Below are 17,599 nucleotides of genomic sequence, written 5' to 3' on the forward strand. Positions count from 1 at the left end.
CCCCCTGTCCTTGATATCCATACACGAGGACCAAGAAGGCCACAAATTCAACTTGGAAAACGCAGAAATTTTGGCATACGGAGGCACGAGGCACAGAAGAGAATTTCTGGAAGCATGGTACTCCACGGCAAATTCGATCAACCGGTGCATCGAACTGGACCCAATTTACGCACCCGTACGTGCAAAAGACCAACATCCCAACCGGAAATATCAAGGAGGACCGAATATTGGACTCACAAACAACGAAACAAGGAACTCCTTGGAGGCAAATCAATAAAGGTCACAACCCAGGACTGGAAAGGACAAAGGTCACTCTAGCATCGACCAGATTACGACGGCAGGGGATGCCAAGCTCAAAGGTCACGTGGGCATCGGCGAATGGGGACACAGGACAACGGAGCAACCAATGGAATCGCCCTACCGAACAACTAATCGTGACCAAAGGTCATCCCCTGCTAGCAGCACGTATATTAACACACGCACAACACTACCCAACGCACAACCACCAACCCACCGCTACGCACTACTACGCTCCACAATAACGCACTGATGATATCACCTCGATTGGTGATGAAACGTTTGCAATCAAATTGCCCAGCTCAGCGAACAAGCCAACGACCACCATCTACGCTACCTGAGCTGTCAACATTCTCCTCTATTGACATGATATGTTTGTGACGGACCTGCCAAGTGGGTGTTCACCTGAAGTTAACGCAGGAAAAAGCGAGAATATTCTCATCACCGAGAAACAGCGTAATGAAGCAAACCACAACCCGTAGCGACCACAACGACCGACAGGCCCCGATAAATAGCCTTTAGATTAGTAGTTGACCGCAAGCTACTGGACGAACAAGCTGCTTCTCCGACTTTGGTTGTGGTCACCATTTTGTATCATACGCGGCGTACATTGGCGAAACGGGTATGACAGGAACTTATGAAAACAGGAAGTAAAAGCCAACTGAGATCGTTCAGCTGTGGCACCCTTCCGGCGCCTAACTTCCATGCAACTCGAAGGTTGCACGAGGGCTGGGATAGTGCCAGGTTGCCCGAGCCCAGACAGGGGAAGTCGAGAGACAGAGATCGGTTTCGAAATACGGACCTTCCGGTCAGTGAATTCGCGCTCTAACCACTTGGGCCATCTCGCCCCAAAAGCCAACTGATGGTGGAATTGGAGAGCAACTGAGCTGTGTATCGAACTTCAACAAGAGAGAGATGGCAAACTACGTTGTCAACTGACAGATTTGTGTGGAGTCCAGCAGAGAAACGGCTGCGCGAAAGAAAACTTCACAATGCGTAGGAGCGCGTGATAGACAGTCAAGACGAAATAGCCGTAACAGGGAAGCGGAAAATCGATCGAAAAGAGGAAAAACAGGTGGAATGTAGATGAAGCGGTGTGATGAAAAGAAAATATCGAGCATTCCGCAACAATAGTAGATCATCAGCTGCCGTCTCTGATTGGTCGATGCACTTGCCATCGTTTGGAAGGATCCCTAGATCTGAGTTAATCAAAGCACGGAATGAGGCTGGGCTGAAAGGTCATCCGTTCAGTCACTGATGACCGTAAGAGGCCTGGTCGCAGAAAAAGTAAGACAACAGCACAAACACCAACGTTTTCACCTAACGAAGACCTATTCAGAGATCCGCAGCAGACTCTACACGAAGGTCCAGTCGGACTTTGTAATTCTCTGAACTCGTCTAGTTAGCCATCACGGGAAGTTACTGGCAGTGGATAGAAAAGAGATGTAAAAAGAAAAGTAACTTTATCACACCCTAATTTTTCGGTTGATTCGGGTAGGTCTGTCTGTCTGTCTGTCTGTCTGTCTCTCTCTCTCTCTCTCCTCTAGACAGACGAAGTCAAGAGGCAGAGGTCAAGTTCGAAACACGAACCTTCTGGTCAGTAAATTCGCGTTCTAATCACTGAGCCATCTCGCCCCGTATGACTCTTGTGGTTCAGGTATTCTGCTGAACACGACTGACAAGTGCTGGGACTGTGTCCTTGAATGATCCAAGATGTTCTCAGTGGACTTCTCCAGAGAACGGGAAAAACTGTGCTCGTAATACAGATTATTCGGATGGCTCAAAAAAAGCGAATTCATGAGATTTTTCTTCATCCACTAAGATTAGTTTTGAAGTCAGAGACGAAATAAAGAGTACGTCGAAAAGCAACCGGGTTATGTTTACAAACTTCTTCGGCGTGCCATGTTACCAGTAATGACCGATCGACAGAATCGAAAGCACCCTTGAAGAAGAGGAACACCAAGTTTGTGGGTCATCTGTACATGTGGCGTTGCTCTAACAGCTGACACTATGAGGATGTGATTGACGCAGCATTTACGCGGTCGAAATCCCGTTTCATTCTCACGAATCAAGGTTACACATGCCACCGTAGGGCACCGAGCAATCAGCGACACAAAAAGCCTTGCTGCGACGAGAGACGAAACGACAACTCTGTGGTTAGCACATTCACTGCGAGCACCCTTTTGGGGCACTATTATCGATTCATCCTAGTTGTTTGGGACAATCTCTTTGTCCCAGATAAACTCGAATAGGCTAGACAGGTACTGGGTGAGAAACCCACCACCGTTTTTTAACAGAGCGGGTGAAAGGTCATCAGGGCCAGGTGCACGATTGGAGATATAAATTAAGACACTCCACAGTCCACCTTCCTGTTGAAGCCCATGATTCCGGAATTAACGTAGCAGGTGGCTAGATCAGAATACCAGATCTCTGAAGACTGAGAAGTGGATTGGAAAAACAAACCTTCAAATAAGTAGCTTGCGTTTTCAGTCTCTGCTGAGATGGACAGACATCCTATGCAATGAGAACGCTATGAAATCGGTTTAAGTCGATGACAGTTCATGCAGGCTGATTTCAAAAGTGGGTAGTGTGCGTCAATAACAAGATTACACCAACCTATTAAGAGTGTTCATCGCAAACGTGTTGTTCTCGTGGTTGTTTTGTGTAGGCAGGAATTTCTTGTACAACTGTCCAACGGCAGTGACGAGTCTGGTGGGACTGTTGCGCTGGCGATGTTGATGTTCGAATGTCGAGGGTGAACGGGGGCGGTCCGTGAGCTTGCCGTTTGCTATCGGTCCACCTTTGATCTTCAATACTCCAATAGGATCTGACAATACTTCAACGGGGATGTGCGCCAACCAGACTTGGGCGAAACGACCTCGACCGAGAAGTCGTTCTGTTCGACAGGACTGACTCACAAGCTGGGTGTAGAGAAGACAGGGTAAGAGAAAAATCAGGGGAAAAGGGTCGAACGGGAACCGTAACATATCACTCCAATCGAATTGCGCTATAAGGAATCCACTGTAGAAAATGCGCGAATCATAATCATCACCATCGACAGCATGACATCAGTGTTCAACATCGATGCTTCACTGCCGTACAACCATGATTTATTTGAAATCCTTATTGTGAAGAAAAGAATAGAGGTAAACGGGGAAGGGAATTAGTACTAGCTTACTACAATCATTTCGGGGTACCTACATCTCCAGACATTCACTCAGGCAATCTGGATAGAAACTGACAACAAGAACGCCACTGACATCGGTTGGCAGCCATATCTTGTAGTGTCTCCAACCGGGCACAGTGGGGATTACGCGGTCCCCATCCTGGAGGGCGATTAGCACCGATACCACCCAAGCGTTTCGTGATCTCCTTCATACCCTTCTGCCAAGTCAAATGCGCGAAACTAACAACTGAAAACTACCACAAATATTCTCATTCGAAAAGACCAAGCCATAGAAGAGGACGCTTGCGTGGACTCTTCAGAATAGGACAAGTGTTTCGTTTTTGAAATCTGAAAGTAAACTTAAGCGAGTGAACCGTAAGAAAGATCGTGAAGTGTGACCAAGTAAAGTACACAAGAAAAACTCCGAGGATTTCATGAATAGCGTTTAAGCGTAAAATTCTATTGCTAGTTAACCTACATTTATATACGATATACACGTATATATCCGTGTTCATACACATCGATTAGTCACAAAAGGTAGCGTATCCGCAGATGTGTCCCTTTTTCGCTGCCCCGTAGACGTTCGACAGGCTTGAAAATGTTGACGAAATTGTCAGTTTACAAACTGTAAATGGGATGCAGATATTCCCATGTTAACGTTTGCTCAGTGCGCACATCAGTAGCGAGCTCCGAATGTAGTAACAGCCATTTTACAAAAAGGAACGCTCTCAGGACCACTGAGAACCTTATGTTCTACTTGAACCCAAATTGCACGAAATTAGCGGAACCAAATTTGTTTGCAAATGAATGTATTTCGCTAAGAATGCTGTCGTTTCGACCAAGGTATTAGGAGAATGAAAATCGTCAATCAGGTCAAACCGACCAAATCATATCCCCACTTTCAGGGCGATAACCCCCATGTTCTCTGCAATAGGATGCTAATGCCAATCGATAAGATCACCGATGTCCGAAGCCCCAGAGCTTGAGAGTAAACGCGTGAGTGAAAAATGACGTGACAAGAGGATTAGGAGTACGTACGGTGTGAAAGACTGTGGCTGAACCACAAGGGTTGCGCATTTGACCATCCCGTGTGATCGAACGGTTGTAGACGGACTGACATCCGGGTGGTGTGGTGGAGACCCTGGGAGCATTAGATCTCAGTTGCTTGCAAAGGATCACCATCAAAAATGACTTAATCCTCCTACAGAAGGAAACACTAGGGTGCTGAGAAAAAAACAGTTCACTCCCAGAAGGTTACGTCGTACACGGTTTCAGATCCTACAACTGTATTATGGATGTCATTACTGCACTTATTGAAAGAAACAGTACAAACATCAGTCTTGTCCATTCGTCGCTAGGTAAGGAAGCATATTGAGCTACGATCAATGCTCAAACACCGGATCGCATTATCCACTGATATTCAATTACGTCTTAGTCTAGTGAAAAACGAGGGGAATGGGTTTTGAATGCCATGTGCTGACACCGCACAGTCAAACTCATCCGCCTTTGTGGCACACTGATACGAACAAGTAACACCACATACTATTGGCATCGACGGTTCCTTATTCAGTCTTAGCAACATATTGTGAACCACATTCATACAGGTACTCATTAAAACATCATAATGTCGCGCCACCATAAATGGTGGGTTAGTCAATTTTGGCAACCACGCGTCATTGTTGGAATAGGGACAGAGAATTCGAAATAGTCAGTCTTGGAAACCATTCACAGTCCTTTAACCAGATCTCCTGACACGACAGACGTGTGTCCAGCATCTGGGTCAGTGACAAGTTATGACGTCAAAATTTTTATTGTGTTGGCAACCACACCATTGCTAGTTGGTTCAGCTCCCCTAGCGCATCACGTGCTAGCAACAAAACACAGGCCAACAGTGCGCAACTATTCCACAAATGTTGACCAGTGATTCGGTCTGTTTACGTTGACCGATTGGCTGTGGACCAGAAGCCACCCTCCAATCTACAACCAATCAACACACGCGAGCTATCAACAGCTTGACCGTTTTGACCCATTGCTGGCGGAGCGAGTCTGAAAGTCCAATCGTTAGCTATCCAACATGGATGCTGGTCATCAGTTGGCAAATCACCGGACACCCGTTCTGAAAGCGACCAGAGAGCAAAGTCGGCACTAATCACAACAGATTGCGCAAAGTTGAAATCTGAAGCAGCGAGGTAGTTGAACTAGTGACGGTCCGTAATTGGCCACGAATGTATGAGTCCAATTAGGCAGAGTAAGATAGGACGGAACCTCAAGGGAACTGCGCGGTGTCCGTCAGATCAGGAGACTATGGAACAGGCAGACAACGACGCTGAAGAGCGATCGTCCCTGCACACTACCAGGACGGCTAACATGTCATTATGGACCGGACAGAACTGTCAGGTAGTGGTAAACGGGGAGCTCACTAGGGTAAGGCGTGAACTATGGTTTGGAAGGTGACCAATGAAAGAAGCGTCGATTGAACATCGCTTGCCAACTAACGCCAAGCAGCCTGACTCACCCACAGAAACGTCCCTCGTAAATCGCTTCTCTCTCCCTTTGTTTCGCAAATATTTACAAACGTGCATTGTTGTTAATTTAGGGGAGCTTCACAAAGAAAAATAAGATATAGTGACTAGCTGTGGGCGTGTGCGTGTGTACACGCGATCAACCTATTTGGATGGTCGCACGCGAGCACAGGTGTTGGCTAGCTAGTCGATTGACCGTGCGTCCGGAATCCAGCAAATAACCAATGGATGGGATCGATAATCACGAGCGAAAACCGATAGAATGTATGCATAGCGAGACGTGTACACAATTGAGAACACGAAAGAGGTTCGAATGACAAACATCACAACCTAAATAAACCATGTAGGCTGTGACGAAAAGAATATCCAGGAGAAAGGGATCGCCACGCACAGAATAACAGGCAGGCGAACTGGATGATTGCTCAGAAATCGTAGGCAGTTCACTGGCGGCGTATCGCTGATGCGCTGTAAAACAAGTCTCTTTCAACCCTCCCAATCGCACAGGTAAAACTGGCCTACACTGTAAATGAAACCTTGGGTGAGGCAACGCACTGATCCTACTAAACGTAGGCTGCACCTTTAAGTGAAACTTCAGTTGCTGAAAGTTATAACGGAGACATTTGCTGAAGGATGAAGGAGATCACATTTCGAGACAGTCTAACGGTTCAAAAACAGAAACGAAGTCCGTGCAACATTACCATAAGGAGAGAGAATATATTCAAGAAGGTGCTTGAATTACTCGGATTGGAATACGGAGCACCCGTAAAAAAGCGAATACTTTAAAAAAATTAATTAATCGCGTTCAGTCAGGTCAAAACCTCCGGTGACCTCTAATAGGCACTTTTGACCAAGGCAAACTCAGTACAGTCTCATGAGATTTGGCTCAGAATCGATACCGTTCAAGAGACAATCCAACAACTCTAAAAAGTACCCAAAGGGTTAAATCGTTCCCAAAATAGAGTGGTGAGGTGCGGCACTCGAGGATCGGGTTTCTTTTACACTCCAGGATTCAGTGTATGTCTTTTGACTGATCACGTTATTAACGCTGATGTCCGGAGTTAGTGAGTCTCGAAAAATGATGTGTTCCAAAACTAGGTCACCTAACCTGTTCTTGGACCTCTACACATAGAAGCGAGCAAGTAGGATATTGAAGACCTGAGAAGTTGGGAGCAATACACGTGTTTGCTGATCTCGAAAATGAGGCTGCATTCCGTGAGGTAAACAATGGCTCGAATTTCTGGCCTAAACAAGGTGATGGTAGTCGATCGAATGATGCTTGTCACACTCTGTGCATTTGGATTTAATCAGCAAAGTGTCAGCCTGCATGGAACATTGCAAAAGACGATGTCGCTGATTTCAGTGCATCCGACGAGAGTTATAAGAGATAACCTGCAGCTAAAACCACTTGGATCGCTCCACGTGATTGATTTAAAACCGAGGTGAGGAACACAAGCTCAACCACAACAAAAACGGAATATAGAACTTAGTGAGCAAGACTGATTGATGGCTCCCGATAAACAATACTGTTTAACAGGTGTACGGTCATAAATTAACAGTGACGAGTAAGCAAAGAATCAATCACCTTCACATCTGTTCATCTGACTACGTTTACGGATTTAAAGCGAAAAGAAAAACCACTGTGTCAGGGATGTGGCCTGTCGCAGGCCTATCGCATGCATCCAGGTGTCTACACCTCCAAGCGCTCATCAGATAACCTGGAAAGAAACCGAAAGCATGAATACCACTAAAATCAGTCAGCCGTCAATTATCGCACTGTATCCAGCCAAGCGCGGAACAGCTCGGAAGGCATACCGCACGATCAACACCCAAAATCTACGTTATCCCCTTCACACCCTTCTGTCAAGTATTACGTTTTCCATCTCACAGTTTGGACCATTCCAAAAGAGGCACGGAGAACAACATTCTCTCCATTGTTGTTCAGCTTCATCATTGATGAATAATGAGACGAACACTGGAAGGTCTTCAAAACCCCGGTGTTCCGATCGTTGCTGGTGAGAACATTGTAGCTGTAAAGTACGCAGGCGACGTCTTCTTCATCTTTGAAGACGAAGACGCAGCACAAGCTCTGTTGAATAAACTGATCACCGTCATACCATCCTTCGGCATGCGTCTTCAAAGTGCAGTTAGCTTTATAACGTGCAATTCCATTGGAGTTTGTGGAGAATTTTATACACTACGGTAGTTGTATTAGCTCTCACGGAAGTGTGTTTGATGAAATCAGCGCAGGAACCTCACAGGCTCGAATCACGTTTGCTAATTTGCTTCACTTGTGGTGTCCAGAAAGGCATATCACTGGGTCTTGAGGGTCGCGTGTACCAGGCGATGCCAAGGGCTGTGTTGTTGTATGACTACAAGACGTGACCTCTGTAGATGGATGATCTGAACACCGATGCCTGTCAAACAAAATCACCGCGTTTTCATTGGTTTACAGTTTCAAACCCTGTATTGGCTCTTCGAATTCGTCTAATCGAGGTCTTGGAAGTGTGGGCACCTGAGAACACTTGCGATGGGCAGGCAACAGGTCCCCTCCCTCACCCATTCTTTACTCTTGTTGTCATCTAAGACTTTTGTATGAACTTTTTGCGGACTTTGCGGTTGTGCGGTAGTGAAGCCAAGAATGATGTTGCTGTGCCTGATGATGATGATGATAATGATGATGACGATGATGATGATGATAATGTACTTCCAGAGAGTGCATCTATCACATTTTGATTTCGGCTTCTTCATTCCAGTTTGAAGGCAGCCACTAACTTTTTTTTGGGTTTGAGAAGTTTGCACCAGTGGACGGTCACGGTGCTGGAAGCACCATCGGACCACAATCAGAGTACAACTTTGCCAGTCCAACAGCTTTGCGAGACATTGTTCCAAAGCTTTTGTCTGGTGTACAGCATGCATGTCGAAATTTGTTGGGGCCTAACGGTTTGCAATTTTCAGGAAAGACTTGAAAAAGACCAACCAATGGATTGGGAGTTCTATATGTAAGTGATAAATGTAAGTGGCCGGTGTTCGACTCATCTGACGACATGTTGACATATGGTCCGGAAATCGAACTCAAACTGGCATTCAACCGAGCTGGAAGCCTCAGGAAGTTCTCACTTGTTCATTCTTATCTTCACAAGATTAGCGAGTAACATCACCCATTTGTCATTTCAGTTGATGTCCACCTAATTATGGGGAAATGTCCGTTCTGGAGAATATTTAGCTGAAACTGTGTACCAGATTCACGTGATACATTCCTCATGAACACATTATCCGCAGTGAGGATTAATGGCCTTGTACAACTTGCCACTTCCGAATGGGATCTCACTTGTGCTACAAACATTCAGCGAATTGGAAGCCAGTGAACCGGTAATTATTAGGTCCTGCGCCAGGATAGATGATTATCCGCCTGAGCGCCGGTAGTTTGACTGTTTGAATAAATGGGCAACTGGTTCCAATAGGCAACAAATGAAATTCCTACAACAAAGCAAAGTTACGAGAAAGAAACGAAATCCGGTTGCCGGTAATCTTGATTCGCTTCAATCCAAATTTTCTCATTCAAAAACAAGTTTGCATTTGCAACCCAACAACCATTCTCTCAGCGTTCACATCTCTTTCCAGGCAGCACATGCTTTATTTCTTTTGACAACAGATGGAATCTGTTCCTTTTGCTTGCTGCTACTACACACAGAAAACTTGTCCTCGAAAGACTGTCTAATCTATAGCGAGAAACTCACCTGGAACCCAACTGAATCTTTTGTTTGTGATATTTTCGGAGACTTGTGTACGTGATGAACCCCAATAAGGGCGAAACCAGTCGTGAGCTGTCGAAGAACTTTCAGAAGGCTTATGAGCAGTACATTACGAACATACATGTATCGCGATATCTCGAACATCGTACCAACTGAAACATGAGGCAGTCTGCTGCAGCACATTCACTTGCCTGGAAACATCACAAACGAGGCACATTCACTTGCCTGGAAACATGACAAACGAGATTCTGCTGGGTTCCAGGTGGAGTCTCTCGCAAAAAAATTTGTTTGCAAATGAGTGTAGCCCGCTTATTCCGCACAATTTAGTTCCAAGTAGAGCATAAGGTTGACAGAAACTCGGGGATTGCGTCCACCTACTGAGCTTCAAGAAGGGCGGAGCCGGTCGTGCCTCATCTACACTTTTAAAGAGCTAAGCGGGATGTAAACTCCCAAACATTAGAAAACCACACCCACGTGAATGAGCATTGCCCTGCTTCATCGATTTCCAAAATACTTGTTAAACTTACAGTACCCAAGTCAGTATGTAATGACGTTTCTGGTCCATTAAACATCCAGCATCACACCGTCACGTATTGGGAGGATGGATGGTGAGCATATAGTGTCTTCCACCATGAGTCCCAGTTCACAGACATTAGTCAGAAGAAAGCAATAAGAACTCCGAGGATGCCGACAATAAAGATAAAGTGGATCGATTATGGAAAGGCAAAAGCAATCAGTGTCACTGACAGCGAGCGAATAGTTACCCTGGTTTATTTAAACCTGGTGCATTAGATCCGAAATGAAGAAAAACCACAGTAACCCTTCTGGATAGGTACCAACATTTCAGACTTATTAATGATCATGACAAGAATACCCCTGGAAAAAACGCTCCAACGATAATACGATTTTATTCGATTCTAAGGGGTATTTTCAACTGTGGTTGATTTTTTTCGGTATAGCGAAAAAGTGCTAGGTACCTGGAAGAACGAAGGTTGTAGCTGCAATCCTCCTCATGACGGATCGGATCTTGAGAGTCAAAAAGTACACACCTATGGACTTAGTTCGTCACTGAGATAAAAAAAAACCTGCTCAGTCACTGGGGGATTCTGTCACCAGGTTTTGATCATGGGATAACATTTTCATAGAGACGCTTTATAAGGCGGTACTACTGAAATCGAATTCCAAACAGACAAAATCACTCCTGGTTCTAACCTGCATGACCGACCACTCCAAAGAATTGAATTTCAAAGACATTGTCGGAAAACACGTATCTAGCTGCGTTCTGACAACTGTTCTTTGGCCGTTCGAGCCCTTTCCCAAGCCAGATTGGACATCGGTTGAATCGGCATCCCCAGAAAACACTGGAGCACTTGACGACAGATGACGTCGCGTTGTTATCCTACCACAACATGACAAGCAATTGGAGCAATGAAAACCAACAGGACCTTCCGTAGGTGACTGAGAGCGTGCAGCATAGAAGTTGTTCACCGCAGTAAACTTGCGACGCAAAAACTGAGTGGGCGAACAGAGATGCAAAATAATGACGCCCACCAGTAGGACTATAATTAATCCGATGAAGCAGGGAAGAAGTATGTGGATCATATGGGAAGAGACGATGTCAGCCGAATTCTTCGACGGGAGTGACAATGACGGGTGGTTATTCGCATCACGGATGCCGAACTTGGCCATGCGATTGGTAGTGTCATCTATATGTTCGACTAAAAAGTGTAGAAAAACAGGTGTGATAGTAGAATGCAGTAAATTCGGTGGGAAATGCACAGCGGTAGTTTAAACCAGGCTACGAAATTCCCCAGTGTCTACGTACGAACAGGTTTCTAATTTGACTGTATTTCTCTGTCTTTTCCACAAAGACTACAACATGTTTATTCTGAGCAGTAGTCAGTCTAGCAAATGCAGTTTTGTCTAAAGTATAAAAAAAACATGGAATGAACAACGAACAGATGGAGGCACAACCTTATTCGAAGTATCACAATACTAAGGTAATCCGGAGTGCATAGATCAGCCCAACAGGTTCAAATGCGCACAAACATAGGGTCAAAATAGTCTTCCCTTGTAAAGTGTTGATCTCAATTAAAACTGAATGCGATCGTTCGTGATGATTGGCCGCAGAGAATTGAATGTCATGAATACACTATCACGTCAATCGTTGTATCAGTTTGGTTGTAAAATCCACCGAACAGCCTCACGGGGAAAACTCTGACTGGATCGCATTTCTATCAGTTGACAAGTACAGGCTGCCCTCACGCCTTCGTGCCACTGAATGTTACTAGCGCTGTTACCAGAAACGGAGGTCGAAAAGCTCAAATCACATACGTGGTCAAACCAGGATATGCAAACTTATTACTGCCTGATTCTGGTGATAACGAACAAAGCCAGTCTTTCCAGAACCAGTTCTCCCTCTCTACGACCGAATAACCAAATCGTAGTCCAAGGACAGCATTGTTTCCAGCCAGATAAACTCCCATGTGATTGCATTCATTCGTTTTTTCGGCTATGTATTTATTTAATCGTTTGTACACACATATATATATGCTAATTTCATTATTTGGTTCTCTTCTCCTACCACAGGATGGTTACAGAGGGCGTGGAAGCTGCCACTTGAAATAGACGGAAGCAAAAGTCGATATGGAATTAGAGACACTACCCCCTAATACACGTTTCCTCTGGTAAATGCTGTGGGTATTTACTTAAGTAGGGGGGGGGAATCATACGATTCAGAAGTGATTTAATCAGAACCAAATCAAATGAATTGAATGTTGTCAGTTTTAAGCGTGCGAGTAACTGAATTAACCACGTTTTCGTGGATCTGATGCTCTGCTAGGGTGGCCGGAACTCAATGGAAGTGAAGCGGAAACTTTAACCATGGGAAGTAATTCCGGGTTCCGTTTTGCAAGGCCAAAACGATTCGTGTTGCACAGATGAGAAGTAAAGCAAAGATTCTTCGTGATAGTCGGGTAATAAAGTGGGGTAACAGTTCGACTGACTTTGTAGTCTTAAGATATTCTTGAGAATGTTCTTCCCAATCCAATCTCGGGACCGGATCCATAACTTTACCTTTGGACCATATGTGTTTTACCATTACAACGACTAATCCGCACTCAAACGCAATGTGGCGAAAACCACCATCATCACGTGACCTAGGGTTAGCCGGCTCCTCAACCGGGAAATCTCAGAGGGCTTGATGGTTTCCCTGTGGAATATATCATCTTTTTCAAGTTTGCCTCACCTTTGATCTGCCTTTGGTATAGCAAACATGAAGTACACAACTCCAAAGCCATGCGAATGCTCCTCAGCGTTCGAAAGAGATGAACACCAACACACTGATCAAGTCTCGCACCATTCCATCTTCGGATGGAGGTGGGAGAATGAAACAAACAACCTATAACCACTTATAATAGATTACTCGATTATGAAATAGCACCCAATTGAACAGAATCCAATGACTGGATTGGTTGTCGACAGACTGTCGGCCAGAGAAAAAACAATACCTTGTCGAGCGAGGATAAGATGGCATAATAATAGTCTCCTGAAAGGATGTATTGTCAAACTTAACAGCGGATCATGCTGCCTTTTTTAAATGTTACTACTTCACTGGAAAGCTAGTCTTGGGTAACTGTCATATTCCGCCAAGCGACCACTGGCATGAATCATGTCGAAAAAGTTAAGTGGTCGGCATTCAACAAAATAAATTTCCATCGACTAGAAATAAAACCGACCGATTGAACCAACGGATTGGTTGAGCAGAGTCCCGTTGTGGCTTGTAAAATGAATTCGGTTTCAAGTATGTCACATATGCTTACGAGAAAGGAAAATATCGGGACGAGTGATGACGTAGGAAAGCCTCTGAAAGTGCTTCAGCAAACTCAAGTATTATTCTTAAGATATCACGTAAAGCTTTGTTTGCTCATTCTTTAAGGGGTAAGAAATTCGATCCCACTAAGTCGCGAGCTTGTTTGGAAAGTTACTGCTAACGGAGATTTGGAGGGTCTTGTCTGAACAGTTATCGATCCCCGCGAAAGACCTGATGGCTACAAAGTGATGGTGTTGATTTTTTGGCCGGTGCTCATAGCGCATATATATTTCTCAACTAAAGACCCCGGGAAATCTGTACCTGTACTTATTTCATATGACTATACATTCTAAGACGTCAAAAGCGTTGTCTACATAAAGAGTTGTGTTATGGCCCGTTGTGGTACTTGGGAGGCGACCTCAAAACAAACCGACAATCTGGGATAGCCTTGAAATACACCAGACATTTATGGCGTTGACACAGTATTCACATTACTCTGAAAAGTACGATGTACCGCCACAGCTTGCGCTCTTTCATCGTATAATTGTAAAACCTGGACTCTGAGCTGAATATGGCCGTGGAATGAGTACTATTGATTATCGCTGGTTGCACGGTGTCGTCTGCGCTGCCTCGGAAAACCATGCCAGAAATAGTAAGGTTTGAAATAGATGGCCCACGGCTCCACATTATTAATTTTGCTACACTAGGACGACTCGGCAATGTGCTTCAAATTTCCTTTGAGCAGCCACCAGTTTGTGCCTCATTCACGTGCTCCGAGTTTGTTTGGAAGAATGGTGTAGAAAGGTAGAAGACGGCCTGATATAGGTGTGCAGAGGCTTGACACCAAACTAACCTGCCTTGATCAAGCTCACCTCTATGAGTGGGTTCAGAAGGATGGAGGGTGATGTTAGTAGGCACACTGAACGGAGAAAATGAATTCAGTGCCGTGACTGCCCGTCAATTAGTTGCAAAGTGTGTTAAGAAAAGGCGAGAAAGAGGCGCGATGGAGCGGAAAGCTGTAGTCAAGGCCCCATCTTTGCTTGACTCACCTGTTTTACTGGGATTAGGCAGGTATTTCAACGTTTGGTTGTTGCACATGTCACCGTGGCAACAGCAGGTTTTGTATATATCGTCACCGGTGGTGTGTAAAATTTGACAAACTCCTTTGACCAATGGACACTGAGACTTCTGTTAAACGCGATTAAGTACACGTAGAATACAGCAACTTACCAATTCTCGCCAGGGCCAGCAGCCATAACTATGTCGCTCATAGTCATCTCTAGGTTCTGTAGAACGTCCCAGTGTGATCAGACAATGTTCGACACCATCATCACATTGTTTGGCCTTAAGAAAAATGATGTTGTCCACTCGAGAAGACGATGCGCAAAGAATAGCACCAAGGCCATACATCAGGCTAGACATCAGAAAGATCATCAGCAAAGACGCATGCATGGGTAATGCAGAAGTTGATGCCTAGACTGATGGAACTGCAACGGGTGGTGATTCCTGTATATTGTGAAGCATGGTTGTCCGTCGGTCGCGCATTTTCAAGACACTGGAAAGAATTAAGAGGAAGATATGGGTATGAGAAGAGAGACAACATAATAGTAGTCTCGATGCAGAAAACTCGGTCCGTTTAGTAAAAAGCGGATTGAGTAGTGACTATAAACTTCGCATACTATACACCAGTTCCCCCGAAAAAATCCCAAAGCCTCCACCTTGTTGGGGCTCGGTTGCGGGCTACACTGGCTTGAACTGAGTCTCTTAAGTTTCAGTTCACGGGCCACTGGGGAGCGGTTCGACGACGAACAACGAGTCCCCGTCCAGCGATAGAGCTTACTGACAAGTGGTCTGGAGTTAATAACGTACAGCTCGCACTGACAATAATGTGAAGACAGTAAGGTGTTTCTCCCAGGCGACCAGCATCTACACATTTATGAATAGCAATCTTGCCTTCTCTGAAAGAAGGACGGGTTAGGAAAGCTCGGTCTTAAAACCTCACATTCTGACCACCCGATAATTAACTGTGACTGCCGATGCAATATTCAATACTGATGAAACACTTAAAAATTGACAATCCGACGGTGCTCAGAAGGCACCTATCGTGTGTCTTAATCCGTGCGCGCTTGTTGGACGAAATTATGGCAGCTACAACAACTGTACGACAAGTACGCGGTTCTTACAGCTGCTAATGATAAAGACGACGGGGATATGTAAGCCACCCTTCCACTAACTTATGGGTCAGACCTGGAATCTAAAAGTTGAGAGTAGGGTGCCCGAAATAAGTCCCTGTTACCGGGCTCAGCGGCGAAAAAGCCCCACCTCCCCATGCAAGACGCATATTGGAAAGAGGAGGAACCCGGAAAGTAAGAATCTCATGAATGAGGATGGAAACAGGCCTAAAAGACGAGACATTCTCGCAGCAAAGGAACTCAAACGCAACACGAGACCCAGTGGGATCCGGCAGGGTGATCCATGAAAGCTGCGAGACGCTAGCTCTGGTAATGTATCCTAATGAAATGGAACAAGAACAAAACGGTCAGCGAGATCATGGTTGTAGATCACATGAATCGGATAACAATGAGAGAACCAGCCTGCATCAACTCAAGAATGATGACCATCGGTCTCCGACTGTGGGATGTCCCGATAATGTTAGATGCAGATGAGGAAGAAAAAAATTTCACGAGCGACAGTCAATGCGTAACTTCAGGCTCAGCACTGGAAGACTCGGGATGTTCGTGTGGCACTCAAAGAGCCTCTCATATCAAGTTGGTCAATGGGTAGACGTTTTCTGGTCCTCCAGACCAAAGGTTTGGCCCATGAGCAGCAACCGGCTCCTTAAAAATGTAAACTGCTCTGATGGTCCAACGCCAACCACTGCTGTCTGGCTGTTAGGGTTTTGGACCAAACGCTTTGGCTGATGACCATAATCGTCCTTCTGTCTAAGTTTGGGCACCCTGACAGTATCCCGGGCCACGTACAAGAGTACCAATAAAATCATGCCACATCCACCGCCGTGTGGTGGCATCCACCGGTTCACATTACTTGCTGTATGAAGCAGGGTGGATAAGCAAAAATAGGCCACTGCTGACTACTCCTTTCTTACTATTCCACCTACTCACTCTTCTCCCCCTCGTCATTCCGACTCTATAGACATCTCCGCAGGCACATTCCTAAGGACTGACTGAGCCGTTCGACTCCTGTTGTCATTAGCTGCAATATCTACGGTTGACCTGATCTACATGGCCACAGACACTTTAAAATCATTCTTCAGACTCAGATGCTCCGTTAGCCTGTTAGCCTCTAACAATGGCACTCTGAAACAGACTGCACAGTAGATTGCGTGCTGCCTATTAATCGCACCTGGTTACGTCCAAATCGGGGCGAGAGGTCTACGTGGTTAGAGCGCGAATTTACTGACCGGAAAGTCCGCGGTTCGAACCCGACCTCTGCCTCTCGACTTCTGCTGTCTAGGTTTGGGTAACTTGGCAGTATCCCAGACCACGTTCTTCCTTCTGACAGCATGGCAGCTAGGCACCGAAAGAGTGCTACAGCTGAACAATTTATATGTCCAAATCAACTTTAGCTTTGGTACACTCAAAGACAGCTTTAATGATTTCATGAGCACACTGCTGCTGCAACAAAGCAGTGGTGTGGGACACTGATGTCATGCTGTGATGATGTGGCTCGACTTCTGCTGTCTAGGTTTGGGTAACTTGGCAGTATCCCAGACCACGTTCTTCCTTCTGACAGCATGGCAGCTAGGCACCGAAAGAGTGCTACAGCTGAACAATTTATATGTCCAAATCAACTTTAGCTTTGGTACACTCAAAGACAGCTTTAATGATTTCATGAGCACACTGCTGCTGCAACAAAGCAGTGGTGTGGGACACTGATGTCATGCTGTCGATGATGATGTGGCCGCAGGAGCTAATAATGGGCAGGTAGGTAGACTTAGTGCCGCCGATACTCAATTGGGTGGTAGTCTTGAACGAATCGAGGCCAACGGACAACAGCGGACTGTCATGATTCTGTAAACCACACTTCTTGT

General features: G+C 45.4%; 1 protein-coding gene across 1 annotated transcript in view; it reads right to left on the reverse strand.

Moving 5' to 3' along the window:
* The window catches only part of T265_00611 (hypothetical protein), a gene marked incomplete at both ends in the record, with an annotated part of 37,253 nt that extends 22,253 nt beyond the window's left edge, over positions 1 to 15,000 (reverse strand). The window contains 4 exons of the mRNA XM_009164439.1: positions 2,914 to 3,218; positions 10,950 to 11,455; positions 14,598 to 14,736; positions 14,779 to 15,000. Coding sequence (XP_009162703.1) covers positions 2,914 to 3,218; positions 10,950 to 11,455; positions 14,598 to 14,736; positions 14,779 to 15,000 — 1,172 coding nt within the window. The remainder of the gene's footprint in view (positions 1 to 2,913; positions 3,219 to 10,949; positions 11,456 to 14,597; positions 14,737 to 14,778) is intronic.
* Between the last annotated feature and the right edge of the window lie 2,599 nt (positions 15,001 to 17,599).

The sequence above is a fragment of the Opisthorchis viverrini genome (genome assembly GCF_000715545.1).
Source record: "Opisthorchis viverrini unplaced genomic scaffold opera_v5_6, whole genome shotgun sequence".
Classification (NCBI taxonomy): domain Eukaryota; kingdom Metazoa; phylum Platyhelminthes; class Trematoda; order Opisthorchiida; family Opisthorchiidae; genus Opisthorchis; species Opisthorchis viverrini.